Source organism: Lytechinus variegatus, chromosome 7 (genome assembly GCF_018143015.1).
Source record: "Lytechinus variegatus isolate NC3 chromosome 7, Lvar_3.0, whole genome shotgun sequence".
Taxonomy (NCBI): domain Eukaryota; kingdom Metazoa; phylum Echinodermata; class Echinoidea; order Temnopleuroida; family Toxopneustidae; genus Lytechinus; species Lytechinus variegatus.
In genome coordinates this window covers 10044977-10070282 of record NC_054746.1, presented here as the reverse complement: position 1 = coordinate 10070282, position 25306 = coordinate 10044977, and the positions used below count along the sequence as shown (strand labels likewise).

Sequence of the window (25306 nt, the reverse complement as noted above, 5' to 3'; positions counted from 1 at the left end):
TGCACGCACTCTGTCCATGGATACAAATACAGACGTGACCACTCTTACATTACCACTCCTCCTGTATCTTCCCCTTCATCTCCTTACCTTCTTCCCATGTATCTCTCCCTATCTACCCATACCTCTTCTATCATCCCTACCCCGCCCTCACAGCAACGCACATCATCAATCAGTGCAAGTGTACTGTCAGTAAGATACAAAATACAGTCTTTTACAGACATGACTGCTCTTAAATGTTCTACCCCATCTATTCTTCATTTCGAGCTCCCTCCTTATCTCCCTCCCTCTTAATAGCGCATCCCTGCCACACCCTCATAGCAACACACATCATCAATCAGTGCTAGCACAACGTCCACAGATACAAATACAGACATGACCGCCCTTACATTTCCAACACCCCCCCCCCCATGAAGCCCCCTCCCCATCCCCTACCCCACCCTTGAACCAGCACACATCATCAATCAGCGCAAGCACACTGTCCACACATACAAATACAAACCTGACCACTCTTACATTTCCGCCGGGGCCCCCCTCCATCTTCATCTCCCTATGAAGCCCCCTCCCCATCTCCCCCTTCCCTCATCCCTACCCCACCCTTGAACCAACACACATCATCAATCAGTGCAAAGCATACTGTCCCCCATCTAGCCTGTGTATGTTTGCCATGTGGCTCCCCATTGTCTACCAGTATCCTTTGACAGTGTAAAAAAGCCTAGGAAATGAAGATGACCCTCGCCTAGATAGCTACCCTGATGTCATTAACACAAATGTCATGGAAGTGATTTGAAAACAATCTGCATTGCCATAGAAACTACTCACCCGTTTCCTTTGTCTGGTAAATTCAGTTGTTTTTTCTATTGATCAAAATCACCATTTCATTCATACGCCATTTCATTCATTCATTTTTTTTGGGGGGGGCGGGGGATGTTACCACACTTTTTATATCAAGTATTTAAATCCATAAGACCTACAGTATATATACAGCAAGATTTTAGACAGCTATGAAATTCACTTCCATTCCAATATCAAAGTTATTGTAATCACTTCTGCATCATTATTTCATACATCTTCCTCTTCTCACAAATATGCAGACAAGTAGTACTGTACCCATCATAACCACCATGGAAATCATAATTTCTATAGCAGGTACACGTACTCAAACACCTGGGATAAATTTTGTTTGATTACTTGTTAAAATCCTTTAACTTAAATCACAAATTCACATCTTGTAAAACTGGTATTGCTTTTTTTATACATGATGTTATACCACATCCATCCTTTTAAATAACTAACTTAAGTTTGACATTGCTTTTGTGTCACAAGTTGTTTTGAACTTCATATTTTGTCTTTTGTATTATTCTGCCATTTGGCTGCCATGTGCATTACATATAGAAAACCTTTTCAATTCAATTATCATATGCACATCATGCATTGCTAATAATGACTAACTTGCCTTGTGAATATTAAACAAACAAGGGGGATAATTACATTTCCCCCTTTTTCAGAAATCAGTCAGATGAGTCAACTGACCCCCTCTTCATCAGATTTATGTCAAAGATTACAAGTCTTTATTCACAGAGCCAATAGGTTTATTTTTTCTCTGATTGAAAGAACAGGGCCCTCACAAAACAAAACAAAATATATAGGCCCGTACATACTGACACAAATTTGATATCCTTTCATGAACTGGTACTGAAATAATGGAAAGAGGGTATTGGTCCTGTGTAAATACAATACACTGGTAAAGATAAGGATAAAAGTGTATTGCATTTGGGAATATACATGTAAATATATCAACAGACCATACAGTACTATCTGGGTTTCAAGTAGCCACTTTGTACATGTAGGCCTATGTACATACAAACTGCAAGGAATTTTCTCTCCTGGGCCCTGTTCCATCAAAGTTACTATTATAGTAACTTTGTCATTCAATGGTAACTACCATGGTAACAGTGCTAATCAGCCAATCAGAATCAAGGATTTCAGGAAAATTACCACTGGATGGCAAAGTTATTATGATAGTACTATTATGCAATGGGGCCCTGGGGTTTAGGTCTAATAATTACATGCACACTTAAATCATGACAAGCAACCTTTCAGTGCAAGCTATTTGGGGAGACCCTGCACAAATTCTTGATCAAGGACATGCTCAAAGGGGAAACCCCAAATTACTTCACTCTCATAATGCCACACGATCCAGGATCATGTTGAATTCCCATCGACCTGGGATGGTTCCAGGATCTATACACTCTTACCGCATCCCACAAGAAAAATCCATCTCTATCTTTGTCTTTATATACAATTACTATTTTTCGGTCAAAATTCTCTTAAAATTGCTTTTTCAAAATATGAGAGGAGGGGTACAACATAGGAACTATCTTGTGCTTTGCATGAATCTAATCATTCCTAGCTTATGAAAACCCTCATTTAAATGTTGAAATCATGTCATTCGCGGGTTGACTCGACCTCTTCCTCAATCCCATATGCATGAGTAATGAACAAAATGTAAAAATACACATGCACTTGATCTTATTGCCGAATTATTTCATGTTTAGCAGCACTATAGCATTCTTGGTGGAGGTATTGGGTCTGGAGTTGTGAATAGTCCACTGACTTCACTCCAGGGTCTAGGACGAGCCAAGATCTCAGAAAGAAAACTTAAAATTTGCCAGGAAGGTTTGGGGATAAGATTTTTTTTCAGATAACACTACTTAACTCTCCCATTCCCTTTTCCCACCCCCCCCCCATATCACTCCATTGCTACAACTAAACAATTTTCAAACATTAAAAAATCAATATACATTTGTAACAATGGTAAACTGGTTTATCTGGAGGGGAAGGGATATGGGGTTTCAAGTGAAATAGCAGTTCATACAGTTGTATAACTATGCAAGGTAAAAATATTTTTTGGATGGAAGGGGATGTGACTTTGGTTAAAATATCTGTTCGTATAGTTGTAGAATGACATGTGCATGGTAAACTTGTTTGTCTGAAGGGAGGGGGAGGGGATGGGGGGATTTGGGTGAAACATCAAGGGACTACTCAGTGCCATTAGATGGTAGAATTAAAACAGATTACACATACATGGACAGCATCTGTCGACAAGTGAGCTCATTGTCAGTTCTTCTGATTACACTCACAGTCAACAAGGTAGAGGGATAAAGAGGCGATGATAATCATATGGCATACCAAAGGCACCATCACTCAGACATTGAAACATGTGCAAACCTGCATAGACTCATTTTCTAAAATCAAGATAAATTCATTCCTGTGAAATTTCAGTATAAAATACAGGGGCCTATTTATGAATATTCTTAAATTTTTCCCAATTAATATGAATTACACATGAACATGTATTTATCAAATGATATATAAAAAAAGGCCAGGGCCCTTCTCACAAAACACTGCATATAGATGACCCTCTCCTATGGGCTCCTGTACAAAATTACAAAATCGGGTGGGGGGAGAACACATCCCCAAATCTTATCCCATCCCTCCATCTTACCCTCCCCCCCCCCCTCCTGACCGGCGCCAATGATGTCAAGACATTCAATAATTACAGTAGAGCAGTACCTGTAAATATAGCATTGTAGGCTACCTGTACCTAGTAACCAAAAGCTTTCTAGTTTGATCATATGTATTCTCCAGAGACACAAAGACAATACTTTTCAAATTAAATCCATATCAGCAGATGCTAAGATTTGACATTAAAAAAAATCATTGCCTGGAGTTTAAAAAAAATTCTAGTTATTAAATTCATATTCTTTGAAAATTATTATCAAAACAATTATTCTTGTTCTTCTTTTATTTTACAAATTACACCTTAAATGCAAAACAATTGAATATTTGGGAGTGGATTGCCCTTTAAATCAAGACTGATTTTCTTTATTGGAAAATGAAACGATCCCCTGCAAGATAGTCGAGATGCCTTTCTTTGTCTGGGATGACATGTCCCAGTGTAGAGGACAGAAATAGCACTGAACCTCTCTCTCTTTGGATCATGTACAAGCAAGAAAGGCTGCGCGTGAAGGATGCAGTTTAATCTATGACCTTCTTTCTTTTAAATTCTAAAATTGTAACTTTTGGCTCTACTTTGGAATTCTATTTCATTGATATCAAATTGCTTTTTAATTTTTCCAATGCTTATAGTTCTATCAACATTCAAAATTAAACTACACTGTACGTAAAATTTACGATTTCTAATAATTATTTTTCGTTATTTTCAACTGGGGATAACATGTTGAGGCCTAGACACAGGTACACATAATCTGTACAAGACCAATTAAAATAGAAATGAACTTACAAATTATTTTGGATAAATAGGGCCTACAAGTAAAACCTTGGGGTTGGAGGGGGTAACAATAAATAAATTAAAAAAAATCCAACTCTGCAACCTATTTCAAATAACTGTACTGCACTATATACAGTAAGCCTACATTGCCGGAAAGTCCTACCACAGTTCGTATAGACATAATCCTGCATGACACATTTGTGTCGTTGTCCGACATTCTTAAGCCTGACTGACCTGACTTACATAATAACAGGATACCGAGATTAAAAAGGGGGTCAGATGTTTCATGAGAGGTTCAATTTCTTTTTAATGCCAACACAATTACACATCATGTCTAAGGATACATATTGAGGATATCCTTTGTGAAGACATATAAATCTCAGAACATATTTTCACCAAATAATTGTCAGGATAGAAATTGCAGAGTAATTATTTTTTTCATTGAAGAGTTATTACTTTTATGCTGTATTCTAAGGGATCCTTTTATGTAAATTGTGAGTTGCAATTTCTGTTCAACGAATTTTAAAGATTTCTTGTGCATTAGGTCCATTCATTGTTTCATATACTTTCTAAGAAAAATGAAAATATTATTAACCATAATAAAGTGGCAACTTTTAGCCTACAAAGCAATGTCATTGCAACTTTTTGGGTGAATCAATTCAGATGCAGAGAGGTATTCGTCTTGCAAAGGGGTATTAGTATTCAGGATGTACGCCCTAGGCAAAAGCACATGAAAGCAATCACGTTTTCCCCCAAGATTAAATTGAATCAAACAGATCAAAACAATTAATAATACAAACAAATAAAAAAAAACAGCTTTCCAAGTCAGGAAAACCAGCAGAAGCAAAGAGGCCCTACTACTTTACTTCATGAAACCAATCTAGTCTAGACAAATCATCAAAAGTAAACACATTATCCACTGCAGTGCACATAGCCAATCAAACCAGTGGAGTTTTTCATGAAGATTTCTTGTCAGTGATTTACCACTGACCAACCACCCTTAGCCAATCAGATGCACAGATTTCTACTAGCTTTTAATATTTTGTCAGTGAAAAAAAATCACTATTTGCTTTGTGAAACCCACTCCCCTGATCAACACAAACCTATTGTGATACAAATTTACAAACAAAAGCTCCTCTCTGCCACCCTTCCTTTCAGCCAAGGACAGAATAGGGGTGTCAACAATGGGCCAAAGTTTGGCCATCTCACCAGTACAGAAGCCTATTCATCTAATCTACAGTCTTACAGTTTACAGTTTAGGAGAAACTTTCCAATTGTACACAAGGAATCAAGAAAAGAAGGTGCCTTTGTTTGGGTCAGCTTTCCAAACTGGGTCTTAATTCTAAGATTAAGTTGAGTTCTACTCTTGCATTGTCATAAGTAACTCCTTAGGAGTGTATGGAGCTAGATGATCATACGTGTATAGCAGATCCATACTGTCAGGAGTTGGAAACATATATTTTGCCCGAACAGGGAATTGCTGTAAGATCATGATTTAATGCTGTACAAGCTCCAAATCTTCATTATAAGTTTGTGCTCATATGAAAAAAATTTTAATGAGCAATCAATTTATGTTTTAGTGGAGATTTTTCAATAACAATGAAATAAAGAAATACTATGTCTATGATTGCTACTTTCCATATTACAATCAAAATGGCAATGCATATTTAGCTGTATTGTGAGCTGTATTGTGTCTTGCTCACTTCTAATTTAAATATAATGACCTCAAACAACCTTTGACCTTTTGAAGCCCTGTCATTTCATCAATTACAGTCCAATTAAGCTTGGTTGCAATCCAAGTAACAGATGCAAATTTACAGGTTCAAACAGTCTTGCAGGTGAACATGAACACATGACCTCAAATGACCTTTGATCTAAGCATGTGACCCAAGCACCATAATACGATGTATTCTGTCAGTGCATCAACATACCACATTCGTTGCAATCAGAGAGTTACAAATATATCCCCTTCCAAAATTTCTACAAATAATGTTGTCTTAATACTTGTAACTGAGGGCGGACAATGGAGGTGTACCATTCGGATCCCTCATTTTCGCCTTCATCTCCAGTGGGCAAAACAAAGGAGGTTCAATTTCAACTTCAGCTAAACAAACTGCTTAACTTTGAGTGCTTTTGTTCCTTAACCCATCCTACTTGGCTACTGTTTTTGCAATTAAGCACCAAGTGCTTTTTAATTACCAGTCTGTAGTACTATCATGAAAGGCAGTATCAATTACATTGTATTCGTAATCTAAAGAAGTACACAACAATAAGTTCTATTATTAGATTACAATACATGTACATAATTTGTGGCATGGAAATAACCAGCAAAATTAATGTATTGTGTTGCCAATCACTGATCAAAGTGAATATTTTTTTTCAATTTAATAATTCATAAAGTAGGACATGTATGGACTTGCTTGCTTTTATGTTAATCTGTATGATTTTTTTTTACTTTTTATTGAAAATTAATAGTGTTCTTTCATAGTTTCAAATCCATATTCACATGTATATTCTAGTCTAATACTGCAATTTTAAAAATCAATTTCAGGCAAAGGTACATTGAAAATATTTGCAAATAACTAGAAATTTGAGCGGCACACCCCACCATACGCCACCCCATCCTCACACAGCAATAAGATTTGAAAGCTCGATCACATTCTACAATGTCTATAGGATAGAGTTTTAATAATCAATGTACGATTTCATCATGCAAGATGTCCTTGCTCAAGTAAACAAAAATATGTAGATACGCAATCTTGTACCATGTAACATGATTCATTTGTAACATCACTGGTACTGATCAATTACACACTTCAACAATACGTAAAAGTATCCCAGACAAACCCAAGGGCAGAAAATCAATGTGCATATTCATTATGATGGTACCGTGTATCGACTATTTACAAGAGGTGACACACCTCCCGGATATACTTCACAGTTCAACTTCAGTGCGTGGATGACTTGGATGAACAGGGGAGTGTTTCATGAAACAAATAGTCATTTTCACTGACTAATTTCTTCTGAGCCAATCAGATGCACTGATTTCAGTAGCTCATAATAGTTTCAGTGAAAGTAACTAAACTAGTTGTTTCATTTGACTATTTGACTTGTGCGAAAATTGACTCCGAAGATGTAAAAGAGCATGTTTTGCATATTCAGGTCTGAATGATACTTCATGTTAGATGATTACTCTACTTATTTTATAGAAGGTTGATTCATGCAGAATCTACTGTATTCGTAACATGCGTAACATAAATTTATTTTTTTTAATTGACAGCTACAGTGTCACTCAGAACATCAAGAATGTATACATTACAATGATATCATTATCACCAGAGCAAAGGACAAACAACCTTCATAGAACCTTCAGACAGAACCTTGAACAAGTTAGTACAACAAAGAGATGTGATAAGAAGCCCTACTTACCCGAAGGATTTCCGGTGATATATAGTCTGGCGTGCCTACAGCCACATTTGACATTACCTAAATTGGATATAGGAGAAGACAGTATACAAATAATGAATGTTTATGAGTGCAATAGATCATTACATCTTTCAACAAATGAAGTATTCTCTCCATTGCAGAAATGAAAAAAAGTAACTATCATATGAAGAGCCGTGGTGTAGTGATTCTGACTCTCGCCTTGTAAAAAGAGGGATGTGTGTTCGAATCCCACCGTGGTCTAGCGTCCTTTGGCAAGGCGTTAATCCACACTTTGCCACTCTCAACCCAGGTGCTCAATGGGTACCTGTTAGGATACGAAAGATATTGTAGGCTTGATTTTGCCAGCGCAATAATGAGGCTGCGATGAATGCTCCCCAGGGAGTGGAGATTGTGCACTTTTCGTGCTTGGTTGAAATGGTTCCAATGACCGGGGTAACAATATGCTGTAACGCACTTTGAGCCATTCTGTGATGAGTGCTTTATAAAAATTGGCTAAATTATTATCATTATTATTATCATTATTATCATATGACACCTTAAAAAATTTAGATCCTTGTCATTTGAACTTTATGAATTTGGATGCAAAAGTGCCAACAGTGCATGATGCTGAGTGAGCACAGTCTGTTGATCGTTGCATACATGGCTGTAACAGTAATACATGACTGATTTAATGTAGAGTGCCGGTGGTCTCGGTGAGCATGCGATGGACAACATCGTATAGATTCAAAATTGCAAAACGAATGGATCCAAGTTGTACAAATGATTACGTCATTTTAAAATGGGCTGAAGGATTGATATCAAACAACAAATCAAATGACAAGGATCTATCTAGGTGTCATAGATCAAAAGATTTCATATGGCAGAACTGTAATACTTTTCAAAGCTAATAGTGCCAACATTCTTCAAACACAGCCGGACTGCTAAGTATTAATAGCAAATACACATCAATATTGTGCATAGCATCTTAAGATTATGTGCAAAAGCCATATGCTTGCCATTTAATGCATTCAAAATAATTGAAAATAATTGACTGCAGTCTTCTTGGATGGCTTCTTCAATTAAGGGTTGATTACCTGGGCAAAGCTTAAACAAAATACCAGGGTTGATCCAGGATTCTATCGAAGTCAAACTCATAAAGTGAAATGGTCTGGTCTGGCATCAGTTTTAATTGCATACCAGTCCCTAATCTGGCTAGAGCTTACCACGGTCAGCTCTTAACCAACTTACCGTATTATCCGGGAGCATCCGCAGGCAGGAGCCGAAGTCTGCCAGTCGTATGTGGCCATGCTTATCCAGGAGTACATTGTCCGGTTTGATGTCCCGGTGGACATACCGAAGCATGTGCACAGAGTCGATGGCGAGCACCATCTCAGCCACGTAGAAGCGGGCCATGTCCTCGGGCAGCCGGTCATCGAACTTGCTGATGAGGGTCAAAAGGTCACCACCACTGTAATAATCCATGACCAAGTACTGAAAGGAAATACACAGGAAGATGCAAATAAAAGGCAGATCAATATCTATATCCTCTTCTCCTATCCCTATATCATATCTGAATTAATCCTAAATCATTTTGCCCTAATCTCTTTGGAAATTAGTTCTTGTACCTAAGTAATACCACACTTAATATAGCTTACACTTCATCCAATGATCAACAATTCATCAATACTAGTGAATTGCTTTGATGAATGACCACTTTGGACACTAATGGGCATATACAGCAAATAACCAACAACTACCATCCCAATATTCTTTCCTAATTGTTGCGGTTACTTTCACCACATTGGAAATTATTTTTCTTCTTACAATGAAGTTAAGTTGTGAAGATAATAGCAGGGCCCGCTGGGAAAGCAGTTTTCGGAACCGAAGTGGCTACCCTGGGTAAATATACCGTTATTATTATTAAGATTAGGAACAGCTTAAAATCGCAATAGGCATAATTTTCCAAAACCAGTGAAGATTACTTTGTAAAGAAAATGGAACAGCTTTTAATATTCTTGAAAAGAATTCTTACCAAGAAATCATCATCTTGGAAAGCATAATGAAGATTGGTGATCCACCTGCTATCTCCATGAACAAGAACATCTCTCTCCTCAACAAAACATGCCGTCTGTTTCAAAAAACATAAACACAAAATATATTTATGTCATGTCAGCGAAGTACATTTGTCAGCAAAGTAATGTGTTCATAAGAAAAATGTCTATTCATCTAACAGGCTTATTTGTTACTTGAAATAATGAATGCATTGAAACCAAGGTCAAATTTACACATACGTAAAAGTGGTCTAAATTTCATAAATATTATCTGATGCTATGTGAGGCAACCATCTCTAAAGAATTAAGATAGAATTGCATTTAATGCAAATAAATGAAAATTTACTTTCACTTTTATGTTTTGCACCCTAACTCTGAGATTACGCAAATTGATACCACATTACATTCCATGAGGCCTGGTAATAATGTAATAACTCAAAATCTAAATCATAATATGATCCTCATTCTAATCTGAATGTATGAATCAACAGCCTAACTTATGACATTTTACTTCAGGTTAACATAAAAAAAAAACAATTCATCCACAAAGCAAATAATAAAACAGTTCCTAAATTACATTGCACCTTTAAAGAAGTTATATAGCTTTCAAAGGAACGGTCTATACGAGGCTTTCGGGATGAGATCACTTTTGCAGACAGCCTTGGGACTGATCAAGAAATGTCACGCATCATTCTGAGATGTCTTTGCCGGTTCCTATTAAATATCACACCTACATAATGTACATTTAGCTGATGACAACATTGCATGCAGACACACTAAAAACTTTTAATGCCCATGAATAGTATCTATAGGGACCTTCAAATGAACTATCCCCAAATAAGGATGATTCTGTTATTTCTATGGGCTCTTTCACATTGACTTGTAAACATTTCTATCTTTATAGCTTATTTCAATTTCATGATACCATCATGGCATGAAAGAAGCCTCTCATTCCTCCTCTTCAAATACAAGCAAACTCCATCAGATTTATCATCAGATTATGAAAACTGCCAATGACTTTCCATAGTGCTCCTACGAATGCTGGTCAATTAGATCGATTCCGGGCAAAGAAAATGCAAGTAAATCCCCCCAAATTTTAATTTCAAACCAAAAGCTGAAGGAGCTCATCATTATTGAAAATTTTTCCACAATTATTTTTGGTAAAACAATTCAAGAGTCTGTGATTTGATATGTGACCATTGCAATGTACATTTCAAAATATACTGATTACATCTAAACTACGCTATATACACCTCCATTGTTCTTGCACATTCTATTTTAACCCACACACCTCGTTGCACCAATGTCATCATCATCATATCTTGTTTAATTCATGGTCTCAACAGTTCTGCACCTGATTCAAGCAGAACGTCACATTGAATAATTCATGTTCTCGGGGAGCAATTAGGCTACATGTTACCTTCAGGGTGCTCTGCACGTAACAACCATACACCCTTTCACTTCCCCCCTTCCCCCGTTTCTTTCCGGCCATCTCTAAATGTGAAATCTGCCTCAATCTGCATTTGTATACTCACAAATTCACACTCAATCAACCTTCCCTTCCTTTTCCTCTTGACATAGAAATAACCTCATCTCTATACATGTACACAGTCTTACACCCCCCCCCTCCACGATTCTCTTCCTCTCTTCATACTACCCCTTCCCCTTTACTGTGCCCTTATTGGATTTAAGGGAGTGGGTTTTCTTCTCTTTTTTTTTGGGGGGGAGGGGTGACTTCTGTCTCATCGCAAAATTTAAGATCCCCATTTTTCCTCTTTTCTTTTTAAATGACTCTTCTTCTTGTTGTTCCTTAATTTATGTTAGTGAGGGTTTTTTTTTTTTGGGGGGGGGGGGCTGGGTGTAGGTTTCTCTGTCTAACTTCAATGCTATCAAGTGTATTTCTAGGTCACTAACTTCAAGTTTCACGAAAATCCAATTTCAACACCCCCCCCCCCCCCCATTCCCCTCCTCTTCTTCTTGGTCATGTATCAATCTAAGCTCACTATTGCATGCCACTTGTAATAATCGCACTTGCTGGCTTGTGTACACGGAATCCAATCCTGGATATGGCCATGAATAATGAAACCCTACTTCCCTCGAAACGACTACAGCCTGTAACATAATGGTTGGCAATTGACTTCAGGCTGAATTCTATGACCGGTCGCATTGATATCTGTGTATGATCCTTCGTAAAAATCAACCATACAATCAATCATTAGGCTTTATGTAAATGGGGGCCAAGCATAAGGGGGGGGGGGGTGTAGGGGTCATTCATCCCTTCTTTGAATGCATCATTCTTACCTCAGCTCTCTTGAGCATCTCCCACTTGTTGAGGAGCTTCATGGCAAACACATCATCTGTGTTCTTCAACTTGACTACGGCAACCTGTGACAAAGACAATAAAATGTATTCTCATGAAATATTCTTCTTTTACATAGCTCACCTCATAAAATATCTGAGCAGCAATTAAAACTATACACCAAAAAACTATTACTTGACTGGACTTGGTTTCTAAATATAATGGTTCCATCATCCATCTTAAAGTGACCGCACACCTTACGATTGGAATAAAACCTAGTAGAAATTGATGCTAATATTGAGACATGGAATATCTTATTGTGTAATGTTCGAAACCATCGTACAAATTCCTATGTTAAATTTGTGACTATGCTGTCATCCTTCTTAGAATAAAAGCAAATTTAATATCTAGTCGTAATGACGTCATAGCAGTCTTACGATTGGCTACGGTTTGAAACTAATTTGGCATTTACTCCAAAATAAAAGCTTACAATCTTACAAAATGGTTAAATTCATACTTTCAATTAATTTTAACGTCAAATAAAATGATATGTTCCATTCACATTTTCAGAAAATGAGTCGTTCCCAAATCGGATCGCATGAGTCGTAAGGTCTCCGGTGGCCTTTACACATAACGATTTTCTTACTTATCGTAAAATTAAAAGTGTTTTTCTTTATTTTCAATATTGAGGGAGTAACATTTTCTTCAACTTGACCATCACCAATAATTGATTTAATGTTCAATGTTGCGGTCCAGGGTTGTGGGTTCATGTCCCAGCCATGACATAATTTCCTTCTCCAAGTAATTGATCCATATTTTGCTGCACTCAACTCTGGGTGGTGTTTCACAAAGCTGTTCGCAAAGTTACGCACGACATTAAGAACGACTGGAACATGTTCTTATACACGAGTCGGCTACATAGGGATATATCATATAGCACAAGAAAGGGTCACCAGTCGTTCGTAAAGTCACTCGTAACTTACGAACAGCATTATGAAACTGGCCCCAGGGGGGTGTTTCACAAAGATTTCAGTATGACTTAAGTCGCACTTAAATGTCGACGCGTACTTGATATGCAACGCGAAATCTTATTGATACGCAGTAGTGCGCGTCCCCATGACACAATCTGACCAATGCAGTCAATCCTTTGATATCGTACACAACTCAGTATTTAAGTGCGACTTTAAGTCATACTTCAATCTTTGTGAAACACCCCCAGGTGAGGTAATTAATTCCTTTTAAGCACTTAATAGCAGCTGAAGCAAATAACGGTTAATATATAATAGTGCAATATTTCAGGGGCCGTATAAAAAATCACAATCAGATGGTCATTTTCATGTTTTTGTAAATGGTTTTGAAAAGAGCGCCCCCCCCCCCATTTCCACGTCCCCTGCATTGGAAGGCAACTCATTTAGATAATTAGCGCCTCATCGATGCTAAATTTTCATTATCGTATAATCAGTCTAAACAATAGAAACATTCTCACCTCTCCAAAGGCTCCCCTTCCAATAATCTTTAATGTCTCAAAGTCTTCTTTATGTAACCTTAGATCTTTTACTTTCTTCACTGGTAGTTTAGCTGTAAGAAAGAAATAAAAAAGAAATAATATCAAGTAAGTATAACTAGAAAATTATGAGAAATGGCTGAACAGATCAACAATTAAACAATTAACAGAATTAAAAGGGCTCACAACTGGAGTGAAAACAAAAACAGATGACTCGATGAGCAACACCATTCTCATACCCTTTGTACATAAAAATTATTTGCTTAATCTTTTTTGTATAAATGTGTTGTAATATAAATATTGTGATGTGTATTGTCAAGCGTTAAAGATATCTACTCAGTGTTGCTGTTACATGTGAGCACCCAATTAAGTATGATTCACTTGGCGCTTAATGGCAATTAAAGTGCCAGGTACATAATTGAAGAACGGGGCCCATACATGTAATTATTTAATGTATGATTAACCCAATTTGAACTTTCAGGTGTGCACTATGAATAATAAAACACTTGTCTGCTTTACATCATAGTAGTTTCTTTTAATTTCTTTCAGGAATGGGATCTCACGTTCCAATTCCACAAATCTCGTTCCTCTCAATAATCCCACAATGCAACTCTTCCGAAATACAGAAACAGTTCATGAATTGAAAATGAAAGTACAACTTGGCAAAAAACTGAAATCATTGATCTGCATGCAAGCAGCATCAGACCTGATCATGCATTTGTGTGAAGTACAGTCAATGTGAGCTTTATCGTGAAAGACAGAACATGACTCACGATCCTGTCTCTGGCATATATTGCGGCTAATAAAAATTCATTACATACATCCATAGCAGGAGGAGAAGCGAGTGCAGTACATATTAGATGCCTCCTTGCGGAGAGGTGGAAGCAATATATTGTGATCTGCCGCTCGAATGTACACAGAGACAGCCGACAGTCGAGAACACAAACAATCTCCGAATACATGGATATAAGCATTTTCGTACTCCATCATCCCAAGCAGCCCCACCCCCCACACTCTCTCTCTCTTCCTATTTTTCTTTCTCTCTATACAGGTGTATTTCCACTATCTCATTCACCATTTCACTGTAAAAAAAATCAATGAAAACCTTGCTCCACTGGTAGAAAAATTGACTATTTATTTATTACACACATAAGATTTTTCATATTTTATATTTTTTCCCATTCTTTCATTATTTCTTTAAAGAGAAAGTTCACCCTGAAGAAAACTTTGTTGTAAAAATAGCAGAAAAAATAGTAAAAAATATTGGTAAAGGTTTGTGGAAAATCCGTTAAAGATTAAGAAAATTCAAAATTTTGGATTTGTGACGTCATAAACGAGCAGCTGCCCCATGTGTTATATAATATAAAATGTATGAATTTCAAATTTTGTATGGTTCCTGATGACTTAATTCTGTTTTCTTTTCATGATCGGGTGTGAAATGATTTGTCTATTGATATACAAAAGTTACAGTGAAAACCATTTTCAATTTTCTGAGAAAATGACATTTCATTGATTTTTTACCATTCGCTATGTAGGAATGCTGCTCGCATATGACGTCACAAATCAAATAACTGAAATTCTAATAACTTTTTAATTATTTGATGAATTTTTCTCAAACCTTCGGCAATATTTTTTATTATTTTTTCTGCTATTCTTACAATAAACTTTTTGTCAGGGTGAACTTCCCCTTTAATATTAATCTCTTTAATTGTTATCTTCAATTTTTTTTTCTTCATTTTTAAATTTCATTTATTCAAATTTATTTCATTTCAGGGGTGACAAAAGGCACTTAACAGGGAGTTTTCTAGAGTTTTGTCATTCCCTTTCTGCTAAATGTACTTAAATCTACTTTAATCACTGAGTCATTCAGATTCTATTGTACATGAGAGACACTCTCATGCCCACTTATCTTATCTCAAGTAAATTCATTTATGACACTCATTCACTATTACATTTAGTCCATGTGAATCACACAGGCAATTGTTTCAGTATTAAAGCAGTTTAAATCCATGGACTATGTTGATCTAGGATCAATTTTGTTTATTCCAATGAAGAGCAATTCCAACTGGTTGAAACAATTCTATGTTCATCAAAAAGAATTCTTTATATTTCCCTTACTAAAAAAAAATAATCCTTCATTTTGAAAAACAAATTTTTCGCCTTGTATACAGCAAGGATGCCCTGATTTACCTGGGCATTCAAAGATTCCTTCCCATTAACAACTGTACACCTGGGCGGGAAGAGGCAAAATGCAGGTAAATGCCTTGCAAAAGAAGCCAAAAGCTGCAGTGGGATTTGAAGCCCTGGCCTTGTAATTTCAAGTCTAAACTCTACCAGTCACTTTTGAACTTTACTAAAGTACCGGTACTTATGAAATTTCTCTATATGAGCATTGTTCCAGCATTTGGGTAACCCCTTTGTGTCAGTAGCCCATCAGTTGCTTGTCTTTGTTGCAAGTACAGAGTTCAGGAACATTATCATCATATTATACACCTACATAATAACCCAGTCAATTAAACAAATTTAAAAGTGAAGCCCCTCTAGCAGTCTCACCTGCCTCACGCGATCCATCATACACTCTGCTGGTGAGACAAAAAATATAAAAATTCCAGAAAATATACCTACAATGGTGATACAAAATCAGAGCAATAGATTGTTAGTGATTTTTTCCTGGATCATTTCTTAGTTTTGCAATTCTTTCGTGACTTGTATACAGTGCAGTTTCAGTGGGTGGATTGTTTGTAATAAGTCTGGCATGGAATGTGAGGTTTCACAGGTAAAGGTCATAATGCCAGTTCTCCAACCAGTTCTACGTTTAAATCAAAGAAATGCCATGATTCATTAGCATGCTGGTATGTTTGAAGGAAAAAGAAATATTTATATTTATTTATTAAATTTGTATTATTGCTTTTAGCCACAAGAAATAAAGAGCACGGGGGGTCATCATTGATCAGTATTCAGTCAGATACATGTAGGCCGATAAGTTTTATTCAGTATTTTAAACAACTAAAAGTAGGTCATAACAAATTTTGTAAAATATATATGTACAAAGGTTGTTTTAAAGGGGGAGTTCATTCTCAAGAAAAGTTTATAAGAAATTAAGAATACCAGAAAAAGGAAAATGGAAATAAATTTGTTATTTATTCATGTTGAGGCAAAATTTACTATTTTTACAATTATCTTTAATAGTCGGAGTGAACTTCCCCTTTCAACCACGGATGTGTTCATTTCAGTTTTCTTCTGCATTTTAAACATCAAAATGGGAGTTGTCTAGGATACAGGGGGCTTTGATCATAGATGTGTTTTATATCACTGAGGTTTTCAGCATTAATACACAACTAGAATTTAATTCGTCATGCGGACGAATTAGGTGGTCTGTCTTCATACTTGCAATCATGATCACTATTACCATGTTCATGCATGTCAATATGATCTTCATGATGACAACGGAATGCTCATTATGGATGGAATACTTGTGAAAGACGGGAGATGATAAAGCACTGTGAAAAGGGTCTCTTTGATGTATGACAGTGCATGTTATATGACAAAAAGTAATGATTGTTTTATCTTGCTAAATTTAAACTTTTATGCCTTTTAATTATCATAAAGGATCATGTAAGAGGTGGCAAAAAGAAAAAAAAAATTGAAAAAAAAATCATCTTGTTCACCCCAGGACTCGAACCTCCGCCCTCGAGAAAGCAAGTCAAATGCGTTATCCATTGAGCTACGATATTCCCCGTAGAGATTACACGTAAGCAATTTTGAGAATTACAATACCAATTTTGCAAGTGAAAAACGGGCATGATCCCGGCATCTGATCAAAAAATGGAGGGCACACTACCGAAAGCGTAGGATCTCAGCTACAACATAGTAAAAGCTCAGGGAAAACCGACAAGAAAAAATGGAGATATGGCTCACGAAATAGAGGAATGTCGAATCTAGTTTTGAGAAAAAGTCATGTCCCATAGAGATTACACGCAAAATGAGGAAAAATGACATGCCTCTTTTCATCGCTGTTTTACGCAATGATGCGTTTCTCAAAACGAAAATTCATGTTAACTGACGAGAAAGAGTACCTTCTAAACTACAACATATCAAAATCTGGGCGAAAAACGATCTATATTCGATAAGTTACAACCAAATTTGCATAAATTTGATGACGTCATTTTTAAAAAAATAAAATTTTTAGTTTAGGCGCCATTTTGATGACGTCACGATATAATTGAGGGACATTGGTGACATGAAATCAAATCTACAACTCATACTCTATCGATATATGAAAAAAAAATTGGGGGTCAATGGACTATTTAAAGAGCTACAGTGAATTTTCAATAGGCATGTTTTTGCCCATATATGGCCTATAGTGAGAGCTCGCGCGCACACGTGCTGCAAAGTTTAACGGGTGTTAATTTCGTTATTAATGGTTGTAGAAGGTTGATCAAGGTATCAAATTGTTCAGAATTTTATTATCAATGCAATGATGTAAAAAAAAACGGTGTTTCTGTGTTGCGTTAGGGCGTTACGCGCGGAAACGCGCGCGCGTATGTGCGCGCGCGCAAATTTTTGAAATGCTTAAAATGACCTGAAACGTACCCAAAAATTTTTATAGGCCATTTGGAGAATTTTTTACCTTTGACGCACGCGTACGCGCGCGTCATGACCTCTACATGACCTTTGATGACATTGACAGTTGACCCTTGACCTGAAGTTAATGTCATGTAAATATTGTTAATTTTTGATAATTGATAATGAAGATATGATCAAATGAAGAATTTTACAAAATGGCGCGTAGATGACGTCATCATGACCATATGACCTTGAAAAGCTTAGTATGCCGTCTCTATGATGAATTCTGAATATGATAAAAAAATCAGCAAAATTGATTCAGCCAATTCCGAGAAATGTTGGCAACAAACATAGGTGCTAAGAATAAATAAATAATAAAGAAAGAAAATTCTGACGAAATCAATAGGTGATCTGTCATAGACAGACCACCTAATTAAAATAGGGTCATACTCATAACTATGTTATGAAGGGGTATTCATGCATAAGTGGTAGATCTATTTCTTCAGTGTTTTACATTAACTAAAAGGGGTCAAAACAATATAAGGGTCATTCCACGGGGTTGGGGCAACAGCACTTTTTTGTGTTCCTTATGAACTGTTAGCTTTATCCTGAAAATGTGTTTGGTGTTTTGATGTTGCAATGTGGTTTTGTTGGAAGGCAGTTATGTAAGCAATTACTTGATGCAGAAATAAAAATGTTGAACTGCAAGTATTATTGATGGTGAGACTTTAAATGATGATGTCCAGACTCTTTTTTGGGGTACCAAGTGTGACATCCAAAATGGTCATTTTCAGTTGAAGATATCTAATCAAAAGATAGACTTAGTCAAATTCAAATGGCCATGATTGATAAAGCAACATTTGTTTAATAACAAAACAGTAATGGGATAGCAAATGAAAAGAGACTTCATATCATAAATCATTCCTACAAATCGGCATACCACCGTTACATGCGATGTCCTCGTTTATTTTTTCTGTAACGGCGGTAATGTGGTTAATATCTAAAAATCAGAAATCATTTTTTCCAAAATTATGTGTCAGAAATAAAGGGCAGGCAGTAAGCAACTGTTAATCAAAAGATTAGCTTTGAAAACCTATGGTAATGTCATCTAAATTAATCGAGAGTCGCCGATGTTTTGGGCGATGTCCGGGCCAAATTTGTAACGGTGGATCACATTTCATCGCGTATGTAAGAAGGAGACACCGGAGAAGAGACCGTCATTGTATCAGACGGACGGGTTGTTAGCCGAAATCCACATGCACATTAACAGCTATGATAGCGGGCGTTTTGAAGCATTGCAATTGGGAATATTCCTGCAATGTCTTTGTAACGGTGGATTGGATATCCACGATGTTTTCCCTTTCAAAGCGACGTAAGTACGGAGATTTATCCCGATACTCGTATTTTGAAACTAGTTAAACCTTATCTTTAAAATGTGGAACTGTATTACCATGCAGAAAGTGTTTTTAAGTTTGAAAAATCTCGCTAATTTTCCATCATCTTTCACTTCGGTCCCACATGTAGCTTCTCGTGTAAGTGAAATATGTGATTGAGACATTGCCGTGTTTGTTCCAGATTTGCTGAATGGTTCCAAAGAAAATAATGCTTTTATTAATGTGATTCCGTGCAAACATGTTTTGAATGGTAGCTGACATGATTCAATCGTAATTTAGTTGATTTTTTTTACACAAAAATATGTTGATTCAATAGGCCAATGGATACTCAGAAACAGCTCTTTCACTGATGATCATGACGGTGACATCTCAAATTTGGTACAAAATTTCTCCTTGTTTAAATTGGCTCCTACTGATTCTAGGTAATATGGGTATCAAAGACCTGATGATCAAATTTGAATTTTTTTTTTTTTTGCTTGTCAGCTGATCCCAGCCCGAAAGGAGGGGGGAGGGGCAAAATAATTTTTCTGTTACTACCCCCCCCCTACACATAGTAGATGGGCTTTGTGTATGATGAAGCATGGGAATAATTCAATTACTAGTAATTCTTAGCTATAGGCTTAACCTTCCCCAAACTTTTCATCTTGTTGAATGTTGGTATACTTTTCAGCACTCATTCTTTTTCCCTCATTTCTTTCTCCGTTTTTTCAATTGTATTTTTTTATTTCTATATATTCAGTTAAGGATTTTTTCAATCTTATTTTAATTTATATTTATTCAATTGTTAGGAGAGGGGGTGGGTATTTGTTTTATCAGAAAGCAAGAGCCTTTGTGATTGTTTTCAATGTGATTTTTTTTATTGCAATATAACAACATTTTAAAAACATGTACAAGCGAAGAAAAGAAAAAGTGACACAATCGAGTTTGTTTCACAAGAGTTTATTTGCTGTACATTATCAGAAGGTAAATTGCACATTTGAATTCCATTAATTCATTTAATTCCAATAAAACAAATATATCATGTAATTGCTTGAACAATTAAACTTCATAGTTGAAAATTAAATAGGATGGTCATACAAAACTAAATGGAATTGTCGAGATAACCACCCTAGATTATAATGCAGAATAAAATTAGATTAAATTCATCCATTGAGAAACGAAATTAAAGTAAAGATAATTTATGAAAAGGTACTGGTAATGGGCGAGTAATTGTATTGTGAAAAAAGTAGAACACAAGAAAGCAAATACAAAAACCTTGTATAAAACATAACTTTATATTTAATTCATGAACTAGGAAATGATGAATTCTAATTGCTATGAAAAAAATACAAAGTGAGGGTGTATTTTGCAAGAACAGATCAGATTCCTTGTCATTGCCCTAGTAATCCACCCCCCTTACTTTAATGAGAAAATGTCAAGACATGTACATGAGTAAATGATTTCATATAATAATATAAAATATCGTGGAAACAATCCAGCAAGTTTTGTTGATTAAAATGTAATAATTTGAATTGTGTAAAAAAATAGTCAAACTTCCAAATACTATTTTTCTCAAATAACTACAGGTAGCCTCTGTTGAAGGTAAAAATATATATCTTCAGTACATGAAGTGTCAATCTGGTGACCTGTACTCCTGGCCTGATGGCGAGGCACAATTCTACCTCTATCTATTTTGTGACATTGACAGAGTCCTCTTCCACACAGTTGTCATTGGGTCACCGATCATCTTGAAGTTCATAAACTTGTAACCTGAATGCAGAGAGAAATATTGCATGTTATTTCTTATTGTCAGGTTTAGTGTACAGTGTAATACTTTTTTTTGCATTTGCCAGTAAGAAGTTTACCATAGAGTTTTTAACCAAAGGAAAATATTGTAGTTTGCAGTGTTATTCTTGAACATTTATTAGAATAGCTTAGTAGAAATAGTACATTTTACTTTCTTGTTCACGACTCAATGGTCAAACAACAGGTGTAAGTTTTTTTTATTCAATTTGTCCACTAAGTACTTTACAATTGTCCTTTTGGCATGCTGGAACTTACTGTTTTATCCAATGCATTTATTCCAGTGATGACATGATTATATTTTAATTAATGTCACTTAGAACTACATTACCATGTACATGTAACTGAGGTAAAATAAGTTAGAGTAAACAAATTGAACAAGTTATATGTGTAAGTATTAATGCATTGTCCATGAATTGCATGCCAACTTTGTGTTGTTTTGTCTTGAAAAACCATACATGTAGCTTAGAAGAACTAAACTAGTACCTTTTCCCTACATCTTTTTCACCCGAGTATTGTATCAAAGGTATCAAAATTATAATCGTGTACATGTATGAATAAAAAAAAAACATTTTACCTGTTCATTGATGCATTTTAGAAGCTTGCCTGTAGATGTTGTATTTCTACACTTGAGTAAGATGAGTTAACTCGCATTAGTGTGTTGATACTAAAAGAATGGCAAGTACATGTAATACTATTCAATATGGTCATTACAAGGACATGATGTCCATGTAACGGAGGTATGTACATTTGAAAGTAATATCGTGAAGGAGATATTTTAAAGTAATAAAGATTTGGAGATCATAAGCTAGCACTCTTTTTTTTCCCCCTTTAGACAGAAACATTCGTTTCCAGAGATAGACGGAAGTGGAACCTTGAGGATTACCTTAGTATTATTTTAAATATTAATTTATCAATAATTTTGTACATTTTTCCTTGTTTAAACTCTAATTTAAATTGCTTTTATTTGCAAAGAATTTGACATGAAAAATGTTTTTTAGTATAATCAATTGATCTTGTGCAAATATTCTAAGGCGTGAAGTGGAATTTGGTGTTTAATGGCCATTAATGGACCTTAACTTAGCAATGTTTCAAAGTATACCTCTGTTACTGAGACATGATGTCCATGTAACGGTGGTATGTACATTTGAAAGTAATATCTTGAAGCAGTTATTTTAAAGTAAAAAGAATTGGAGATCATAAGATAGCACTGTTTTGTTTTTTCCCTTTAGGCAGAAACGTAAATGTTTCCAGAGGTAGACGGAAGTGGAAACTTGAGGATTATCGTAGTATGATTTTAAATATAATTTGTCAATAATTTTGTACATTTTTCCTTGTTTAAACTCTAATTTAATTTGCTTTTATTTGCAAAGAATTTGACATGCAAAATGTTTTTCTTTAGTGTAATCAATTGATCTTGTGCAAATATTCTAAGGCATGAAGTGGAATTTGGTGTGTAATGGCCATTAATGGACATTAACTTAACATTGCTTCTAAGTATACCTCTGTTACTGAGACATGATGTCCATGTAACGGTGGTAACACTAAAAATAGAAGGTTATGCCAGAAAGAGTAGTTTAGTTTTTCCAAAGAGAATATTCCATTCTGTTGAGGCATGACTTCTCTCAACTATTTAGTTCTACATGCCATCATAAATTCAATTTTCTAGACTGGTGAGAAAAAAGAACGACACAGAACATGGCACTGGTATACACACAGAGCATCAAGTTCCATTTATTGATGCTAAATCTTTCAAAATATATATGCCATGTTGAAAAGTGTGGAATAAAGTGACTAACAATGTTGTTAGCAAAATATTTATCAAGAGTAATGGAGATCAACCCCTTTATTTTGACAGTGGGAGAGCATAGTCTTAGTAAGGATGATAAATGATGTCCATGTAACGGTGGTATTTTGTCAAATCTTATTTCTCAGTTTACTCCAATATGCAGGGTGGTATGAAATGCCTGTAAGTGGATTTAGCTGAAGGATTGTCCCATGAAACATATAAGAAATAAAACATTTCATTTATTACATTTCTATTTTTTGACCCTGATGTCACAATTTTTGCCCCAACCCCATGGAATGACCCATAACTTAGTGTAGGGCCTACAGGGAAGGGGGTGGTAATCATGGATGTTATGTCATATATTTCATTTCAGCAGTTTACACGAAAGTAATTATGCATAAATTGGTAGATCTATTTCTTCAGCATTTTACACAACTAAAAGGGGTCAAAGCAATATAACTTAGTGTAGGGCCTACAGGGGAGGGGGGTAATCATGGATGTTATGTCGTAAATTCTATTTCAGCAGTTTACACAACTCAAATGTGGGTCGAGCTCAGTGAAGAAGAAGATATCCACAGAGACATCTCTGTGTACTATGATGTAGGCAAGATGAGAAGGATGGACGGCTTGAAATGCCAATGTTCATGCTCAATGAGTTCCCCCCTTCGGGGTATCTCTCAATAAAGCGCAAGATCAAGACCTCCCTTGCATGTAGGTTTCAATCAAAATCCAACGATTCATTTTCTATTAAATACTTCCATCTCCGGCCAGTTGTCGCATTCCTGCCGCTATGCCGAACAAGCCCACCACGGAAATGTCACAGGCAAGTCTGGGGTCCTCGCTATGTGTTTTTGAACACCAACTCATGAGACTAAAAGACGGGAGTTAATTATCAAATATTATTGGCGATACATTGAGTGGAAGGAAAAGGGAAGGTGGAAATGAAGCAGCGAACAAAAATCACAGTTGTTCTCATGATCATTTTAAAAGGTCCTTGCAATGATGTGTTAAAAGTTAGTCTCCCTTCCAGACTGTAATATCTTTATAGAACGTGATGAAATCCAAAATCCAAAGCTCATGATTCCTCCCAATCTTCAGCTCTGCATACATATTTACAGTATCAATTAGAATTTCGCGAGACCATAATAAATTCTGCTCAAACAGCTCATTACATGTAGCATTGCTGTCTGACTGTACATAACCATTATCAAAATAGTTTATAATCCCAAGACTAACACCGTATCTGCCCTCCCCCTTTCCCACTGCACTATGTATGTTTGACAGCCTGTATACATTGGCAATGAGTCAGCCCCATTACTTTGAAGAGCAAGTCCAAAGGTGCCTCGCACACAATTACATGTATTTGTATGGAGTGTGCACAGACCAACTGAGGAGAGCTGTACAGTGTATGCATGATAGTGCGCGGAGGAACCTTGACTTGATTAGCACAATGAAATTTTGACAAGTAAACAAGAGGTTGAAAACTTCCTTTTCTGTGTGTATATTTTTTGCCGAGTGCCACAACAGCCTATTTTTTTCTTCTATTATCTTTCAGGAAGATAAAAGTTCACAACTTAATTAAACCAACATGTATTTTCCACTCAGGTATTGAAGTGTTGAACAGTATTAATGCAACAGAATCTATAAATTTCCTTCCATAATTGAAAATATACAGTATATATGAAACAAATATTCACTTGTTTATTAAAAAGGAAAATAATTTTCCGAATCTACTTCCCTCTACAGACTTGACCGACTTCTGTAAATGAGAATCTTCGATATGCTTCACACGGAAATAAATTAACTATTTCCTGGTAGTACTCTGTATATACAGTATATGTTTATGTTTGAAATTATAATCCACAATGTGCAACAGTAAAGAGCGCATCGTTTGTATTATTGGGAAAATATGAAATAGCCTTGGTATCACTTGAAGTTTCTTAACAATAAAATTTAAAATTCCTTATTTATTTGATAATATATTTTAGAATAACCTTCATTTACCAATAATAAAACATTGAAACAATTATTTCATGAAGCAATTTTGACAATTCAAATTTATTATAATTGGAACAGGCCATACAGGGTAGAAGATAGGAATAAAATACAATCCATTAAGCTTTTTTTCATGAATATCATACCCAATAATAATGCAATCCATTTGATAAATACAGGTGTCTTACCAATTGGGGGCTGGGGTCAAT

General features: G+C 35.9%; 1 protein-coding gene and 2 long non-coding RNA genes across 6 annotated transcripts in view; 1 reads left to right on the top strand and 2 right to left on the bottom strand.

The window, feature by feature from the left end:
* Positions 1–25306, bottom strand: part of LOC121418409 (serine/threonine-protein kinase MRCK alpha-like) — a 99343-nt gene that overhangs the window by 51190 nt on the left and 22847 nt on the right. For all 3 annotated transcript variants that reach the window (XM_041612254.1, XM_041612255.1, XM_041612256.1), the window contains exons 3-7: positions 13554–13645; positions 12070–12153; positions 9750–9845; positions 8966–9208; positions 7721–7777 (exon numbers count right to left, since the gene is read on the bottom strand). In XM_041612254.1, the coding sequence (XP_041468188.1) occupies positions 7721–7777; positions 8966–9208; positions 9750–9845; positions 12070–12153; positions 13554–13645 (572 nt within the window). The remainder of the gene's footprint in view (positions 1–7720; positions 7778–8965; positions 9209–9749; positions 9846–12069; positions 12154–13553; positions 13646–25306) is intronic.
* On the top strand, positions 18679–22981 carry LOC121418412. 2 transcript variants are annotated; one of them, XR_005970462.1, is made up of 2 exons: positions 18679–19509; positions 21097–22981. It is a non-coding gene; the product is annotated as an uncharacterized LOC121418412 (long non-coding RNA). The 2 variants fall into 2 exon arrangements; XR_005970463.1 differs by lacking the exon at positions 21097–22981 and adding an exon at positions 19848–19994.
* On the bottom strand, positions 21102–23409 carry LOC121418411. Its single transcript, XR_005970461.1, has 2 exons — positions 21891–23409; positions 21102–21280 (listed from the first exon to the last, which is right to left on the bottom strand). It is a non-coding gene; the product is annotated as an uncharacterized LOC121418411 (long non-coding RNA).